This window comes from Oncorhynchus kisutch, linkage group LG12 (genome assembly GCF_002021735.2).
Source record: "Oncorhynchus kisutch isolate 150728-3 linkage group LG12, Okis_V2, whole genome shotgun sequence".
Taxonomy (NCBI): Eukaryota; Metazoa; Chordata; class Actinopteri; order Salmoniformes; family Salmonidae; genus Oncorhynchus; species Oncorhynchus kisutch.
In genome coordinates, this window is record NC_034185.2 from 50,054,704 (window position 1) to 50,072,508 (window position 17,805).

The 17,805-nt window shown below is 48.6% G+C and overlaps 1 protein-coding gene across 9 annotated transcripts in view; it reads left to right on the forward strand.

Moving 5' to 3' along the window:
- The window catches only part of LOC109900433 (protocadherin Fat 1), a 94,858-nt gene that overhangs the window by 48,339 nt on the left and 28,714 nt on the right, over positions 1–17,805 (forward strand). For all 9 annotated transcript variants that reach the window (XR_004211992.1, XR_004211993.1, XR_004211994.1 and 6 more), the window contains 3 exons: positions 7,793–8,068; positions 11,844–12,054; positions 13,276–17,349. Coding sequence is in view for 6 of the 9 variants with exons in the window: in XM_031837757.1 (XP_031693617.1) it covers positions 7,793–8,068; positions 11,844–12,054; positions 13,276–17,349 (4,561 nt within the window). In the remaining 3 variants the exon portion in view is untranslated. The remainder of the gene's footprint in view (positions 1–7,792; positions 8,069–11,843; positions 12,055–13,275; positions 17,350–17,805) is intronic.

Genomic DNA, 17,805 nt, shown 5'->3' on the forward strand with positions numbered 1-17,805 from the left:
ATACAAAGGGGGGAAATGACATAACACAGTTAGTCACGGCGCTGACAGTGTTCAAAGGCTCGGGGGCGCCCCGTTTTTTTCAAGTCACCCCTCGTTACCGCGAGGGGTGTGTGTGAAGGCCTTTGTAGAGCCGAACCCTCTTAGTTAGACATCAGAGAAAATCAGTGGCAGGCCGCTGGTGAGCACACATACAGGGAATATGGGTTGTGTGTGTGTGGGGGGGGGGGGTTCTATGTGTGGAGAGAGCTTTAGGGGTGTCTGTGTGTGGAGAGAGAAAGAGAGAGCGAGAGAGAGAGCATACAGAATATGAATCGGGTCAATTGGACATTCACATGTTTTCCGTACTTTTGACAACTCTTCGTTCTCCGTCTGCTCATATTAGTAGCAGAAACAATGTATCTGTGCCCGTCAACACTTTTGCCATTGTACTCACACACAACAGACAGGTAGCGAGAGAGAAGTGAATCTAGGCCACACTGGACCAACAGAAAAAAAATATCTGTCGCAAGCTCTGTTGATTTAAATGATGTAAGATAAGTTTTACCGTTTTGTTTCATCTTTAGAAGGGATTTTGAAATACATTGTCCCCCACAATTTGTCTGCTTTATTAAGTTCAATATTCTGTTTCAGCTTTTTAAAGATTGGCGATGAGTCAATGGAGATGACAGAGTATTTGACTTTGTGGATAACCCCCAAATAAGACCCTACTTTTGTGAAGTTGCTTGTAAACCGAGTGGAAGGAAAAAAAACAGCAGAACACGCCAAACAACAAATGAAATATACAAAGGGATGTTTTGGGTACTTTATTTTCTGTGACGGGAGGTGTGCTGTTTAGCCTGTGGCCGGGAGTATGCCGTTGGTTTAGTCGAAACGGAACACACACACACACACACACACACACACACACACACACACAGTTTCACTTATCTTCTCCTTCAAATCAAAGTCATGTGGTGTCTGCCTCTGCCAGACTAGCTGGCCTATTTTCTTTCTCTCTCCCTCTCTCCTCCCTTCTTCCTCTCTCCTCCCTTCTTCCTCTCTCCAAGGAATGTTTTTGTTTGTTTTCTCCCTCTTTCTTTCTTTTGCTCTCTCTCTTTCTGTTTCTGTCAGTCTATCCATCTCTCACTCTTTCCCGCTTTCCATTCCCTTTCTCTCTTTCTCTCTCCCTCTCTGTTCCCTTCCAAATTTGAGGTTCTCCCTCCCTCTCAGTCCCACCATGCACAGATCATTATTCTTTATTCTGTTGAGGGAGAATAAAGCCTAAACAAGAAACACTGAACCTCTGTTGGCTGTGTTCAGTTTTAATCCTATTTTGAGAGGCATGTAGCTACAGGTTGGACCATGCCAACATCCCGGACCCAAAAACCTGCCACCTGGCAGGGGGGCATCATAGCCCGCCTTACCCGGACATGGTGCCCGCTGAGGGCGGTGCCGTTTTTCTGCCTCACGTGTACCATGAGGCAGAAAACGCCACGCACGGGTCTGCATTAGAGGTCTGTGTGGGGGAGGTGGGATCTCTCTCTCTCTTTTCTTATCTGGCACCATTTTACCTTTCTGTCCCTCGGAAGTTGCTGGCTGGCTCTCGCACGTGGTGTTGTTTGTTGTGCGGTTGACCTAGGCTTATATGCCTGTTCCAGCTGACTTGTTCCTAGCTCTCTGACTGGCCAAGTAAAGTGTTTATGTGTGGTGTTCTGTTATGTGGGAATCTGTCTGTCTGTCTGTCTTTCTGTCTGTCTTCTCTCTCTTTCCTGTCTGTCTGCCTGCCTATACCTACCTACCAAACGACCTGCCTGTCTCTCTGTCTGTCTGTGTCTGGTCAGCTGATCCGAGGCAGGGGCGGAGCAACATTCCATCCTGGGCACCTCATCGGCAGGGAGCGGTGCCAGCCAGGCAGCCCAGGCAGGCCACCCCCTTCCATTCCTTTCCCCTGCCTCCTTGCCAGCCCCCCATGCCATCCTCCTGCTCTGCAGTAGTGTTTCAGGCCGTTCTGTCCATAATCTTTCCATCTTTCTCTCTCTTTCACTTTCCATATATATCCTCTGTCTGTCTCATTCCTCACTTTCTCTCTCACTGTTGCTGTCCGTTTTCCCCTCTATCGGTTTTTGTTCTCTTGGAACCATCTGTTCCCCTCCTTTCTTCATATTAGAGTTATTAGGTATTTATCTTTCTTTCTTTCTCTCTTGCTCATCGTGATTCCGGCTCTCCTCACAGCCGTTTTCTCCCTTTTCAAAAACCCTCTCTCCCTTTCTACAGTTGAAGTCAGAGGTTTACATACACTTTGGTTGGAGTCATTAAAACTTGTTTTTCAACCACTCCACAAATTTCCTGTTAACAAACTATAGTTTTGGCAAGTCGGTTAGGACATCTACTTTGTGCAGGACACAAGTAATTTTTACAACAATTGTTTACAGACATTATTTTACTTATAATTCACTGTATCACAATTCCAGTGGGTCAGACGTTTACATACACTTAGTTGACTGTACCTTTAAACAGCTTGGAAAATTCCAGAAAATAATGTAATGGCTTTGGAAGCTTCTGATGGGCTAATTGACATAATTTGAGTCAATTAGAGGTGTACCTGTGGGTGTATTTCAAGGCCTACCTTCAAACTCGGAGACCTCCACAAGTCTGGTTCATCCTTGGGAGCAATTTCCAAATGCCTGAAGGTGCCACGTTCATCTGTACAAACAATTGTACGCGAGTATAAACACCATGGGACCACGCAGCTGTCATACCGCTCAGGAAGGAGACTCGTTCTGTCTCCTAGAGATGAACATACTTTGGTGCGATAAGCGCAAATCAATCCCAAAAAAACAGCAAAGGACCTTGTGAAGATGCTGAAGGAAACAGGTACCATAGTATCTATATCCACAGTAAATCGAGTTCTATATCGACAGAACCGGAAAGGCCGCTCAGCAAGGAAGAAGCCACTGCTCCAAAACTAGCATAAAAAAAACAGACTACGGTTTGCAACTGCACATGGGGACAAAGATCGTACTTTTTGTACAATTCCTCTGGTCTGATGACACAAAAATATAACTTTTTGGCCATAATGACCATCATTATGTTTGGCTTACAAGCTGAAAAACACCATCTCAACCGTGAAGCATGGGGGTGGCAGCATCACGTTGTGGCGGTGCTTTGCTGCAGGAGGGACTGGTGCCCTTCACAAAATAGATGACATGAGGAAAGAAAATGATGTGGATATATTGAAGCAACATCTCAAGACATCAGTCAGGAAGTTATAGCTTGGTCGCAAATGGGTCTTCCAAATGGACAATGACCCCCAACATACTTCTAAAGTTGTGGCAAAATGGCTTAAGGACAACAAAGTCTAAGTATTGGAGTGGCCATCACAAAGCCCTGACCTCAATCCCATAAAACATTTGTGGGCAGAACTGAAAATGCGTGTGCGAGCAAGGAGGCCTACAAACCTGACTCAGTTACACCAGCTCTGTCAGGAGGAATGGGCCAAAATTCACCCAACTTATTGTGGGAAGCTTGTGGAAGTCTACCCGAAACATTTGACCCAAGTCAACTTCTGAACCACTGGGAATGTGATGACAGAAATAAAAGCTGAAGTAAAACATTCTCCTATTATTCTGACATTTCACATTCTTAAAATAAAGTGGTGATCCTAACTGACCTAAGACAGAGAAGTTTTAATAGGATTACTAGGACTGCAGGAATTGTGAAAAACTGAGTTTAAATGCATTTGGCTAAGGTTTATGTAATCTTCTGACTTCAACTGTATATCTTTCTCTTCATCCTTCAATCTGTCATATCTCCATTCGCCGTCTCAGTCCCAATCTCGTTGCCTTGAGTCCCCCAGGAAGGTATCGAGAGAGAGGAACATCTCTCTCCTTTGCCGTCTTTTCAACCGCCAGTCACACTGCATCATTCAGATTCGGGGGTACTGCCCCTTTGAAGTGTCTTGAAGGGGCTATATGTTTTTCTCCCTGAATGTGTGTTTTTCAAAAATAGACAGATGGATGGATGATAGTGGACATTCGTCTTTTGCTCTGTCTGGTCCCCCCCCCCTCCTCCTGTAGACTCAGATGGTGGACGGTTGAGCGGATAGGAGCGGACACTCGTCTGGGTTCTTTTTCTATAGCTTTTTCCCAGGCCCAGCCGCTTGTGAAGGTCCCTCCTTTTACTCGCTGCGCTATCTGCCACCGTCCAGATTGAAACGCATTGTATAGGGGCTCAAGTCGCATTGGTGGGGTGTGTGTGAGCGCGCGGGGACCTTAGGCAGTGTGACGTCTGGCGTGACATGAAACGAGGCGCCTAGAGAGAGAGACTGGTGGGCTGCCAAGAGGGTCCGATCCATAACACAAACCCCACTGGGGACCCCTTTAGGGTCACACCGAGGACAGTTTCAATAAGTATCTAGACAGGGCCGTTAGGTTCTCTAAAAATAACTTTCACAACTCAAAATTCATTCAATGTCTAAATGTATAGGCCTATTTATTTTCTAAGACAACAGCCAACATCACATATTGTAAGCAAGCTAATGCCAGATGACGAGAGCTAATTGACATTGGGAAAAGAGTGTCTTCTCGGGCCGATCAGAGCCAATGATGATGTAAATATGTTAGCTATAATGTTGAAACCGACTCTTTTTTACTTGATGTGAGGTTGTTCTGCTGCTGACGTCTGCCTGTTACTAAGAAGCAGTCAAGTTTTCCCCGTTCTTTGTCCCTAAAATTGAGGGATACACATATACACATATAGCTGTACTCCCCAATGCTTGCATCTGTGAACCCAGCCAGCCCTGCCAACCTCACAGCACACGACAGATTGTGAATGTTATCGCACCCGTCAGATTAGGCTATATTTGTCTCCTGCACTCTGCTGGCAGTGCTTTCTATGCTCTCATTGCTGTCGAGGTACCAACGGACATTTTTGACGGGCGTGGAAGAGCTGAGGTTCTGGCAGTGAGAGAGTTGCCTATTTCGGTCCTCTTGAGTACGATTCATACCATAGGCCTGAACGCCGACGTCGCTCGTCCTAATATTGCTGTATTTCTTAATTCCTTCCTTTTACTTTTAGATTTGTGTCTGCATTGTTAGATATTACTGCCCTGTTGGAGCTAAGAACACCAGCCTTTCAGCGACACCCGCAATAACATCTGCTAAATATGCGCACGTGACCTTTGATTTGATCCATATCGCCTCAAATATTTTGTTATCACATTGTCTTTTATAGCGTACGACTATGGTGGATGTGCAACCAGGCCAGCCCAGTATGGCTCAGCTCGGCTTGGCCCCATATAGTGGGATTCAGGTGTATGAGTTCCAGCTGGATGTGTGTCATTCCCATGTGGGACACTGCCCCCTGGTGGCTGGCATCCAGGGGTGTCTAATCTGTGTTTTCCTTTGTTCTGCCATGGAAAAGCCCCCGCCGGGCCAGCTGCCGCCACAGCCATTCCGTCTGCTTGTCCTAATCCCTTGTCGGAAGTCCAGTAGGCGAGTGGCTGATGTTGATAAAACAAGACTCGATGGAATTTTACAGTTTAGGGACCAGGGATGTGATGCTTTGTATGAAATAGGGGGGAAACTTCCACATTGCCAATTGAGGTATTGTGGCAAAAGGTCTGTCTTTGTATGGAAAATGTATTTGTACGATGCTGTGTGATGGAAATACACACCGGCACTTTTATCAGAGGTTGTGTGCATAAATGTACAGTGCATTTGGAAAGTATTCAGACCCCTTGACTTTTCCCACATTTTGTTAAGTTGCAGCCTTATTCTAAAATTGATTAAAAAATATACAAAAAATCATCATCAACCTACACACAATACCCCATGATGACAAAGCAAAAACATCATCAAGGATCTCTCTGTACTTTGCTCTGTTCGTCTTTCCCTCGATCCTGACTAGTCTCACAGTCCCTGCCGCTGAAAAATATCCCCACAACATGATGCTGCCACTACCATGCTTCACCGTAGGGATGGTGTCAGGTTTCCTCCAGACGTGACGCTTGGCATTCATGCCAAAGTCTTCAATCTTGTTTTCATCAAACCAGAGAATCTTGTTTCTCATGGTCTGATAGCCTTTAGGTGTCTTTTGGCAAACTCCAAGCGAGCTGTCATGTGCATTTTACTGAGGAGTGGCTTCTGTCTGGCCACTCTACTATAAAAGCCTGATTGGTGGATTGCTGCAGAGATGGTTGTCTTTCTGAAAGGTTCTCCCATCTCCACAGAGGAACTCTGTAGCTCTGTCAGTCACCATCGGGTGTTTGGTCACCTCCCTGACCAAGGCCCTTCGCCCCCAATTGCTCAGTTTGGCCGGGCGACCAGCTCTAGGAAGAGTTTTGGAGATTCCAAACTTCTTCCATTTAACAATGAGGAAGGCTACTGTGTTCATGGGGACCTTTCGATGCTGCAGAGTTTTTTTTGATACCCTTCGCCAGATTTGTGCCTCGACACAATCCTGTCTTTGAGCTCTAAGGAAAATTCCTTCAACCTCATGGCTTGGTTTTTGCTCTGACATGCACTGTCAACTGTGGGACCTTTATATAGACAGGTGTGTGTGCCTTTCCAAATGTTGTCCAATCAATTGAATTTACCACAGGTGGACTCCAATCAAGTTGTAGAAACATCTCAAGGATGATCAATTGGGAAACAGGATGCACCTGAGCTCAATTTAGAGTCTCATAGCAAAGGGCCTGAAATACTTATGTAAAGGTATTTCGGTTTTTGCTTTGTCAATTGAAGGAAATTTGAGGTAAAGGCTGCATAAATTCTATAAGCATATCCTCTTAAGGACCCGACCCATTTTTTTTCAATTTTCGCCTAATATGACATACCCAAATCTAACTGCCTGTAGCTCAGGACATGCACATTCTTGATACCATTTGAAAGGAAACACTTTGAAATTTGTGGAAATGTGAAATGAATGTAGGAGAATAGAAACAGGATGCACCTGAGATCAATTTGGAGTCTCATAGCAAAGGGTCTGAATACTGATGTAAATAAAGGTATTTCTGTTTTTTATTTTTAATACATTTGCAAACATTTGTTAAACCTGTTTTTTTTCTCTGTCATTATGGGCTATCGTGTGTAGATTGCTGAATATTTAATCAATTTTAGAATAAGGCTGTAACCCAACAAAATGTGGAAAAAGTCAAGGGGGCTGAATACTTTCCGACTGCACTCTATTTGCCCCCCAAAAATTGAAATCCCTATTAAAGTGTACCTCAATGTATTAGCAGATTTGTTTTCTTCATAATCAATCTTCCACCTTGAACAATGAAACCCGCATTGTCGGTGTGATAAATAGTTGGTGAACCATTTGAATCGGCAATATACTTCTAAATGCATTTCTGCAAACGGATGGTTTACTTTGATGTCATTTATCAAGCGGTCACCTGTAACTTTCTCACCACCTCTTTTAACACGCCCTCAATTCTCCCGCAACACGTCTTCACCTGTACGCGTTAACAACTCAATGTATTAAGGCATTATATGTATCGATGCGGTCTGTATCTACACGAAACACTGCTCATTACTTGATGGATGGAAAGGGATGTAGGGAGGGGAAGAGGGAGTCAGGAAGCGAGGAAGAGGGAGGGAGAGATGGGCAGAGGGAAGTAGAGAATGTAAAGGGCACTTTTGGGAATGGAGAAAGAGAGAGAGAGAGAGAGAGTGAGTGAAGGATGGAGACTGAGAAACAATGACTGAGAGACAGTAAAAAGTCAACAACATCATGCATTACTCTCAGATTGACCCCGTCTCAAATATTCACCACACTGACATCCACTGTCCCTCTCCCCTCCTCCCACCAGGTGCTGATCCGTGTCATCGACACCAACAACCACCGGCCCCAGTTCTCCCAGCCGCGCTACGAGGTGGTTGTGGCCGAGGACACGCCGCCAGAGACCGAGGTGCTCCGGATCGGCGCCACGGACGAAGACGATAAGAACAAGTTGACCTTTACCCTCTTGAGCAGCACCGACCCCTTCAGCCTGAAGAAGTTCCGTCTGGACCCGGGAACCGGTGCCCTCTACACGGCCGAGCGGCTGGACCACGAGACCATGCGGCGCCACACACTCACAGTCATGGTACAGATGTTACGGATTTTCTAGAATCGACCTATTTAATAACGTGTGTTATTATTCTGGCGTCTTGAGCTGAGTGTGCTGTAAGACCTCGCTAGAGCTCTGGTCAAAGTAGGTCAAAGGGGTGTGGTGCTCAGACAATGAACACGTGCACTGTACTCCCTGAACAAACCCGCCCAGCCAATCGGGAAACACGTCGTTATATTACCATAGAAACAGAGCAGGTAAAAAAGAATGGCGGTGTTCTGTCAGCATATTAAGAAAGGTTTGATTGTTACTCTCTCAATGGAGAAAGTGGCTCACATAGGTTTCAGGCCACTCACTCCTACTCAGCCACTGTGTGTAGCTGTCTCAGTAAGTGTTCTGATATTATATTGAGACCGGTTTCATTTGGTTCTCTCCATTGAGAGAGTACTAGCATTTTAAGAACACTCTCCCCGGTTCAGCCACTGTGTGTGTGTGTGTGTGTGTGTGTGTGTGTGTGTGTCAATCAGCCACTCTCCAATTCCAACAGATGGGCAGTCAGCCGGTGTCGATTAGTTGTTTGTTTGCTGGTATTTGCCATTTGAAACTAACCATGCAGCACCCATCTAAAATGATTCCTCCCCCCATTCATTGTTTACTTGTTTGGATCACTGGGAATTGAGACAAATGAAGGAAAATAGTTACTTTGATGTTTTTTTTGTTATTTGTATGATTTGATGAGTTTGTATTACATCTCATTCATTCTCCCTGTCTCTCTCCGCCTCTGTCCTATTCCTTCCTCTGTCTCCCTGTCTCTCTCCGCCTCTGTCCTATTCCTTCCTCTGTCTCCCTGTCTCTCTCCGCCTCTGTCCTATTCCTTTCTCTGTCTCCCTGTCTCTCTCCGCCTCTGTCCTATTCCTTCCTCTGTCTCCCTGTCTCTCTCCGCCTCTGTCCTATTCCTTCCTCTGTCTCCCTGTCTCTCTCCGCCTCTGTCCTATTCCTTCCTCTGTCTCCCTGTCTCTCTCCGCCTCTGTCCTATTCCTTCCTCTGTCTCCCTGTCTCTCTCCGCCTCTGTCCTATTCCTTTCTGTCTCCGCCTCTGTCCTATTCCTTTCTGTCTCCCTGTCTCTCTCCGCCTCTGTCCTATTCCTTCCTCTGTCTCCCTGTCTCTCTCCGCCTCTGTCCTATTCCTTTCTGTCTCCCTGTCTCTCTCCGCCTCTGTCCTATTCCTTCCTCTGTCTCCCTGTCTCTCTCCGCCTCTGTCCTATTCCTTCCTCTGTCTCCCTGTCTCTCTCTGCCTCTGTCCTATTCCTTCCTCTGTCTCCCGGTCTCTCTCCGCCTCTGTCCTATTCCTTTCTCTGTCTCCCTGTCTCTCTCCGCCTCTGTCCTATTCCTTTCTCTGTCTCCCTGTCTCTCTCCGCCTCTGTCCTATTCCTTCCTCTGTCTCCCTGTCTCTCTCCGCCTCTGTCCTATTCCTTCCTCTGTCTCCCTGTCTCTCTCCGCCTCTGTCCTATTCCTTTCTGTCTCCCTGTCTCTCTCCGCCTCTGTCCTATTCCTTCCTCTGTCTCCCTGTCTCTCTCCGCCTCTGTCCTATTCCTTCCTCTGTCTCCCTGTCTCTCTCCGCCTCTGTCCTATTCCTTCCTCTGTCTCCCTGTCTCTCTCCGCCTCTGTCCTATTCCTTCCTCTGTCTCCCTGTCTCTCTCCGCCTCTGTCCTATTCCTTCCTCTGTCTCCCTGTCTCTCTCCGCCTCTGTCCTATTCCTTCCTCTGTCTCCCTGTCTCTCTCCGCCTCTGTCCTATTCCTTCCTCTGTCTCCCTGTCTCTCTCCGCCTCTGTCCTATTCCTTCCTCTGTCTCCCTGTCTCTCTCCGCCTCTGTCCTATTCCTTTCTCTGTCTCCCTGTCTCTCTCCGCCTCTGTCCTATTCCTTTCTGTCTCCCTGTCTCTCTCCGCCTCTGTCCTATTCCTTCCTCTGTCTCCCTGTCTCTCTCCGCCTCTGTCCTATTCCTTCCTCTGTCTCCCTGTCTCTCTCCGCCTCTGTCCTATTCCTTCCTCTGTCTCCCTGTCTCTCTCCGCCTCTGTCCTATTCCTTCCTCTGTCTCCCTGTCTCTCTCCGCCTCTGTCCTATTCCTTTCTGTCTCCCTGTCTCTCTCCGCCTCTGTCCTATTCCTTCCTCTGTCTCCCTGTCTCTCTCCGCCTCTGTCCTATTCCTTTCTGTCTCCCTGTCTCTCTCCGCCTCTGTCCTATTCCTTCCTCTGTCTCCCTGTCTCTCTCTGCCTCTGTCCTATTCCTTCCTCTGTCTCCCGGTCTCTCTCCGCCTCTGTCCTATTCCTTTCTCTGTCTCCCTGTCTCTCTCCGCCTCTGTCCTATTCCTTTCTCTGTCTCCCTGTCTCTCTCCGCCTCTGTCCTATTCCTTCCTCTGTCTCCCTGTCTCTCTCCGCCTCTGTCCTATTCCTTCCTCTGTCTCCCTGTCTCTCTCCGCCTCTGTCCTATTCCTTTCTGTCTCCCTGTCTCTCTCCGCCTCTGTCCTATTCCTTCCTCTGTCTCCCTGTCTCTCTCCGCCTCTGTCCTATTCCTTCCTCTGTCTCCCTGTCTCTCTCCGCCTCTGTCCTATTCCTTCCTCTGTCTCCCTGTCTCTCTCCGCCTCTGTCCTATTCCTTCCTCTGTCTCCCTGTCTCTCTCCGCCTCTGTCCTATTCCTTCCTCTGTCTCCCTGTCTCTCTCCGCCTCTGTCCTATTCCTTCCTCTGTCTCCCTGTCTCTCTCCGCCTCTGTCCTATTCCTTCCTCTGTCTCCCTGTCTCTCTCCGCCTCTGTCCTATTCCTTCCTCTGTCTCCCTGTCTCTCTCCGCCTCTGTCCTATTCCTTTCTCTGTCTCCCTGTCTCTCTCCGCCTCTGTCCTATTCCTTTCTGTCTCCCTGTCTCTCTCCGCCTCTGTCCTATTCCTTCCTCTGTCTCCCTGTCTCTCTCCGCCTCTGTCCTATTCCTTCCTCTGTCTCCCTGTCTCTCTCCGCCTCTGTCCTATTCCTTTCTGTCTCCCTGTCTCTCTCCGCCTCTGTCCTATTCCTTTCTCTGTCTCCCTCCGCCTCTGTCCTATTCCTTTCTCTGTCTCCCTGCCTCTCTCTGCCTCTGTCCTATTCCTTTCTCTGTCTCCCTGTCTCTCTCCGCCTCTGTCCTATTCCTTCCTCTGTCTCCCTGTCTCTCTCCGCCTCTGTCCTATTCCTTTCTGTCTCCCTGTCTCTCTCCGCCTCTGTCCTATTCCTTCCTCTGTCTCCCTGTCTCTCTCCGCCTCTGTCCTATTCCTTCCTCTGTCTCCCTGTCTCTCTCCGCCTCTGTCCTATTCCTTTCTGTCTCCCTGTCTCTCTCCGCCTCTGTCCTATTCCTTTCTCTGTCTCCCTCCGCCTCTGTCCTATTCCTTTCTCTGTCTCCCTGCCTCTCTCTGCCTCTGTCCTATTCCTTTCTCTGTCTCCCTGTCTCTCTCCGCCTCTGTCCTATTCCTTCCTCTGTCTCCCTGTCTCTCTCCGCCTCTGTCCTATTCCTTTCTGTCTCCCTGTCTCTCTCTGCCTCTGTCCTATTCCTTTCTCTGTCTCCCTGTCTCTCTCTGCCTCTGTCCTATTCCTTCCTCTGTCTCCCTGTCTCTCTCTGCCTCTGTCCTATTCCTTCCTCTGTCTCCCTGTCTCTCTCCGCCTCTGTCCTATTCCTTTCTGTCTCTCTCCGCCTCTGTCCTATTCCTTTCTCTGTCTCTCTCCACCTCTGTCCTATTCCTTTCTCTGTGTCTCTCTCACTCTCTCTGTCTTTCTCTCTCTTTCCCCCTTCCCCAGGTACGTGACCAGGACATCCCTGTCAAGAGGAACCTGGTGCGCGTCATCGTGGACGTGGAGGACACCAACGACAACGCGCCGTGGTTCGCGGGGTCGCCCTACTCCGGGCGCGTCTTCGAGTCGGCCGCCTTGGGCTCGGCAGTCCTCCAGGTCGCCGCCCTGGACAAAGACAAGGGACAGAATGCAGAGATCATCTACAGCATCGAGTCAGGTAGGCTAACGGCTCCACAGGGGCACCAGACTACATTCTTAGGAGTAGTATTAATTTGCCCCTAGATGCTAATCTTCGGTCAGTTTTGCATTTTCTACACTAATGGTTAAGGTTAGGATTTGAGGAAGGGAAGCTGATCCTAGATCTGTACTTAGGGGAAACGTTCTTAACATGTCAGCCATACAGGCATTCGCTAGCCTCTGGCTGGTCATGGTAGAGGCATGCATAGCAGCCCAGTTAGCGCTACCAACGCAAGGGGCCTGGGGAAAATGTATGCAGGGCATCCAGAGGTCCCCTGCCCACTGACCCTCGGTCATGAATGAAATACTTCACACAAAGTGGGAGGACTTTGACGACTTTGTCAGGGGATCTCCAAACGTGGGAGTTCGGCCGATGCTCCCTCTGAATTTCCCACCATTGTTTTCCCTGTAAATAAGCTGTGTTTTGGGAGAGGGTCGGGCATGTAGTCATTGGCTGCGTTCTTTGTTTAGGATGTAAATTTTTCAGATAGTTGAGATGACTCAAGCTAATTGAAATGTGTCTTGCCGGAGAATGAGTCAGGTTTTCAAAGCAGAGGTGGACTGGTGTAGAACACAGAGCGGCCATGTCCATCGGTTGTGGATTAGTTTCAGTGTTGGAGGGGAAATTAGCATTTAATTTCATTAGAGTAATTGGAAAGTGTGCACAATTAGGCAATCTTCATGAATCCTTATCGAGAACCATGGTCATTTGGGGGGTGATGGAATGAAGGGGTCATGACTAGAATGAGGGGTGGTGGTGTTCTACTGCTATTAGCCCAAACAAAAGCATTGAATAACAGATTCACTGCATGTACCAATAGATAGTCGTCCCCCAAAAATCTAAAGGCAGTTTGTTGTAAAGTGTCTATCCTATACCCTGGAAGATATAAGATGTGTATCTTAACCCCTTATTTTGGGCTCTAAACAGTCACCATATATACTCAGCTGCGACATCGGTGGATGCAGTGGATTGAGATGCATCCACTGCAAAAAAAACGTACCTCTGGCTTAAACTTTTTATTATGCTAATTCGATTTCCTTGAAGGCGCGAACATTGACTAGTTAATTCAATTTACGGTAGTCAAGAAGCCTAAATTTACACCCTGGCTTTAATGTTTGAGACACACAGTTCAGGCTGGAATGAAAACCAATGCCATAGCAACCAAATTAATACATCTGTTTGTTCTTTTTTTTGGAACAGGAAATGTTGCGAACTCATTTGCCATTGATCCGGTGCTGGGCACTGTTACCGTGGCCAAGGAGCTGGACCGAAGCAGCAAGAACCAGTTTGAACTAGCTGTGAAGGCAACCGACAAAGGAACGCCCTCGCTGACTGCCACGGCCACCATCCACATCGCTGTCACCATGTCGGACAATGCCTCCCCCAGATTCACTGAGAAGGAGTTCACTGCAGAGGTCAGCGAATTGGTCCTCCCCGGCAGTTTTGTGACCATGGTCTCAGCCACCAGCCAGTCCTCTGTGTTCTACCAAATCAAAGGTGGAAACACTGACGGCACATTTGATGTAAACCCAAACTCCGGTGTGGTTGTAACTTCAAGGGCTTTGGACTATGAAATGACCCCTGAGTACAGACTTACCATCCAGGGAACCAACATGGCAGGTCTTGCTAGCAACACCACTCTGCTGATTCACCTGAAGGACGAGAATGATAATGCCCCCATCTTCCTCCAGCCAGAGTTCACAGGCATGATTAGCGAATCGGCTCCCATCAACAGTGTGGTCTTGACCAGAGAAAACACCCCGCTGGTCATCCGCGCCTCGGACACTGACCGCGATGCCAACGCCATGCTGGTCTATCAGATCGTCGAGCCGTTCGCTCACAACTACTTTTCTATCGATTCGAGTACGGGAGCCATTAGAATGACAACCACTCTGGATTTTGAACAAAGGAGTGTGTTCTGCTTCACCATTCAGGTTCATGACCTCGGAATGCCGCGTCTGTTCGCCGAGACAGCCGCCAACGTGACCGTCGAAGTCATCGACGTCAACGACTGCTCGCCGCAGTTCAGCCAGGAGCTCTACGAGACATCAGTGATCGTGCCGACTTACAAAGGTGTCGAGGTAATCAAAGTCAAAGCATCAGACGCCGACTCCGGACCAAACTCCAAACTCTTCTTCTCCATCTCAGAGGGGAACATCGGGGAGAAATTCAAGATGGATCCCAACACAGGCATCATCACTATCCAGAACGTCACACAGCTAAGAAGCAGGTACGAGCTGAGGGTGAGGGTCTCGGACGGCAGGTTTGCCAACACAGCGTCGGTAAAGATCAACATCCGTGAGAACAAGGAGAGCAGCCTGAAGTTCACTAGGGACTCCTACAAGGCTTACGTCAAAGAGAACTCCTCTGAGAAGAAAACATTAGCGGTCATTGCCTCTGTGGGGAACCACGTCAACGAACCCCTCTTCTACACCATCCTGAACCCAGACAAGAGGTTCCAAATCAGCCACACTTCTGGAGTGCTCTCCACCACGGGGATACCTTTCGATCGTGAGGCGCAGGACATGTTCAACATCGTCGTGGAGGTGACCAGGATGGACGCTTCCTCCGAAGTGGCCCATGTTCTGGTGATGGTGACCGTAGAAGATGTGAACGACAACCAGCCCATGTTTGTCAACCTGCCCTATCAAGCCTTGGTCCAGGTGGACGCAGAGGAGGGTCAGGCCATCCACCAGGTGACAGCGGTGGACGGGGACATGGGTCAAAACGCAGAAATCCATTACCACCTGAAAGAACACCACAAGCACTTCCAGATAAGCCCCTCGGGAGAAATCTCCCTCAAAAAGCAGTTAGACAAAGACTCCCTCAACAGTGAGTTCGTCATCAGCGTTGTGGCCAAAGATGCAGGAGAACCAGCCCTCTCGGCAGAAGTGGAAGTGCCCATAACTATAGTAAACAAAGCCATGCCAGTGTTTGAGAAGCCATTCTACAGCATCGAAATCCCTGAAAATATCCAGTTACACACACCTGTTGTTCACGTCCAGGCTACTGACTCTGAAGGCCCCAAGATAGTGTACACCATCTCTGAGGGAGATGCCTTCAGTCAGTTTTCCATCAATTTCAACACAGGTGTCATTCATGTAATCCAACCTCTGGATTTTGAGACCCACCCCGCTTATAAATTGAGTGTCAGAGCCACAGACTCACTAACTGGGGCCCACGCTGATGTCTTTGTCGATATCATTCTGGAAGATGTCAACGACAATCCCCCTGTCTTCCAACTAAAGTCCTACAACGCAAGTGTTTCTGAAGCTTCTTTTATCGGCACGGCAGTTTTGCAAGTCGCCGCCACAGACCCTGACACTGGCAACAACAAAATGCTCTTCTACCAGCTAGTTGAGGACATGGAAAAGAGCTCCGACTACTTCAGCGTTGACCGTGACTCAGGAATCATCTGGACTGCTCGCATGCTCGACCAGGAGGAAAAGCAGCAACACAAACTGACTGTCCGCGCTGTGGACGGAGGAGTGCCCGCCCTCTCCAGCGATGTCACTGTGACCGTAGATGTCACTGACCTGAATGACAATGCTCCGACATTCACTGAGAGCTCTTACAAAGCCACGGTCAGCGAATTGGCCCCCCGCGGTCACTTCGTCACCCATGTCCAGGCGTCCGACGCCGACAGCTCAGACGCCGGCAGGCTTGAGTTCTCCATCCTGTCTGGCAATAAGGACCAGAACTTTGCCATGGATAAAAATACTGGGGCCATCGTCATCTCCAACCACCGTAAGCCACAGATGGAGCCACTGTACAACCTCAACGTGTCTGTGTCAGACGGTGTATTCAGGAACTCGGCCATGGTCAAAGTCACAGTCAACGGTGCCAACTTCCACAACCCCACTTTCCCCCAGCTCGACTATGTGGTTGAACTCACAGAGAACTCGCCGGTCGGCACGTTAGTGGCGGAGGCAAAAGCCACAGATGAAGACGCTGGCACATACGGGCACCTAACTTACCACATTGTCAACAATTTTGCCAAGGACAAGTTCTCAGTCAATGAAAATGGAGAGATATTCACCCTTGACATCCTGGACCGCGAGAACGCCATTGAGAAGGTCATCCCCATATCGCTCATGGCAAAGGACGGTGGCGGAAAAGTAGGCTTCTGCATTATTAATGTGATTTTGACAGATATCAACGACAATGCCCCACAATTCAGGGCAGTGGAGTACAAAGCCAATGTTGCATCGGATGTCCCCAGGGGAACCACCGTGGTAAAAATAGCTGCGTCAGACATGGACGAGGGAAGCAACGCTGACATCGCTTACACCATGGAAGCCGACATGGAAAACGTGGAAGAGAACTTCGAAATCCATCCCTTCAGTGGAGTCATTGTCACCAAAGAGAGTCTCATCGGACTTGAAAACGACCTCTACGCTTTCTACGTTAGGGCAAAGGATGCTGGGAGTCCTTCCAAGCAATCTGTCGTTCGCGTTTACATCAGGATAGTGGCCCCTGAGGTACCGGTCCCCAAGTTCGCAGAGCCACACTACCGGTTCACCATCGCCGAAGACATGCCCATCGGCACGGATATTGACGTCATCCAGGCGGAGAGTGAAGAACCGGTGTTCTACAGCCTAGTGAAGGGCAACACCCCGGAGAGTAACCGTGATGAGGTCTTCGTGGTGGATCGGGACACCGGGGCCCTGAAGCTGGAGAAGAGAATGGACCACGAGACCACCAAGTGGTACCAGCTCACGTTGCAAGCCCAGAGCCAACAGGAGGGCTACGAAACTGTGGCGTCTGTCGACGTCAACATCCAGGTCAAGGACCTCAACGACAACAAGCCTGTGTTTGAGTCAGACCCATATGAGGCGGTCGTGGTGGAGAACCTTCCAGATGGCACGCCGGTGATCCAGGTCAAAGCCACCGACCAGGACTCAGGCACCAATGGTCAAGTGATCTACAGCCTGGACCCCAAACAAACCTCAGCTGAGATCTCGGAGCTGTTTGCCGTCAACAGTGAGACAGGCTGGGTGACGACATTGAAAGAGCTTGACCGTGAGAAGACCAGCAAGTACACCATTGCCGTGCTGGCCACCGACCGCGGAGACAAGGTGCAGCTGGTGACCAGCACCACCGTGGAGGTTACCGTGGCCGACGTCAATGATAACCCACCGCGCTTCACCGCCGAGATCTACAAGGGCACGGTGAGCGAAGACGACCTTCCGCCCAGTGGAGTCATTGCCATCCTGAGCACCACGGACGCCGACACGGAGGAGATCAACAAACAAGTCAACTACTTTATCACAGGTGAGATTTATCTCGTAACAATTCCAGTAATTGCTCTGCTCACAGCTCATGGCCTTATAGACTTCCCCATTTGTGTTAAGAAACAGCTTTAATAAACACCACTCGAAAGAGGATTAGACATTTTACACCCGCTTAAATGGCGAGATGATATCTGCTCTCTGAACATTTAATGCAAATTCTTTATCTGTAAACACTTTGAATTGACTAATTTGTGAAAGTTCAAGGCAAATATGTAGGTCATCAGAAAAAAAAGTGAAGAAAAGGAAATGTTTAATTATCTCGATAGCGCTAATTAGCGGATTAAGAATGACGATGCCACATTTAATAACCAGAGATTTTCGAAATGAGCTCTCATATTAGCTTGAAGTCACATTTCCTACTACGCAAAAACCGCCCCCTTATTAGGGTTTCCTGTGTACCAAACATACTTGCTTCATGACAGTTGGTCTGCAATTT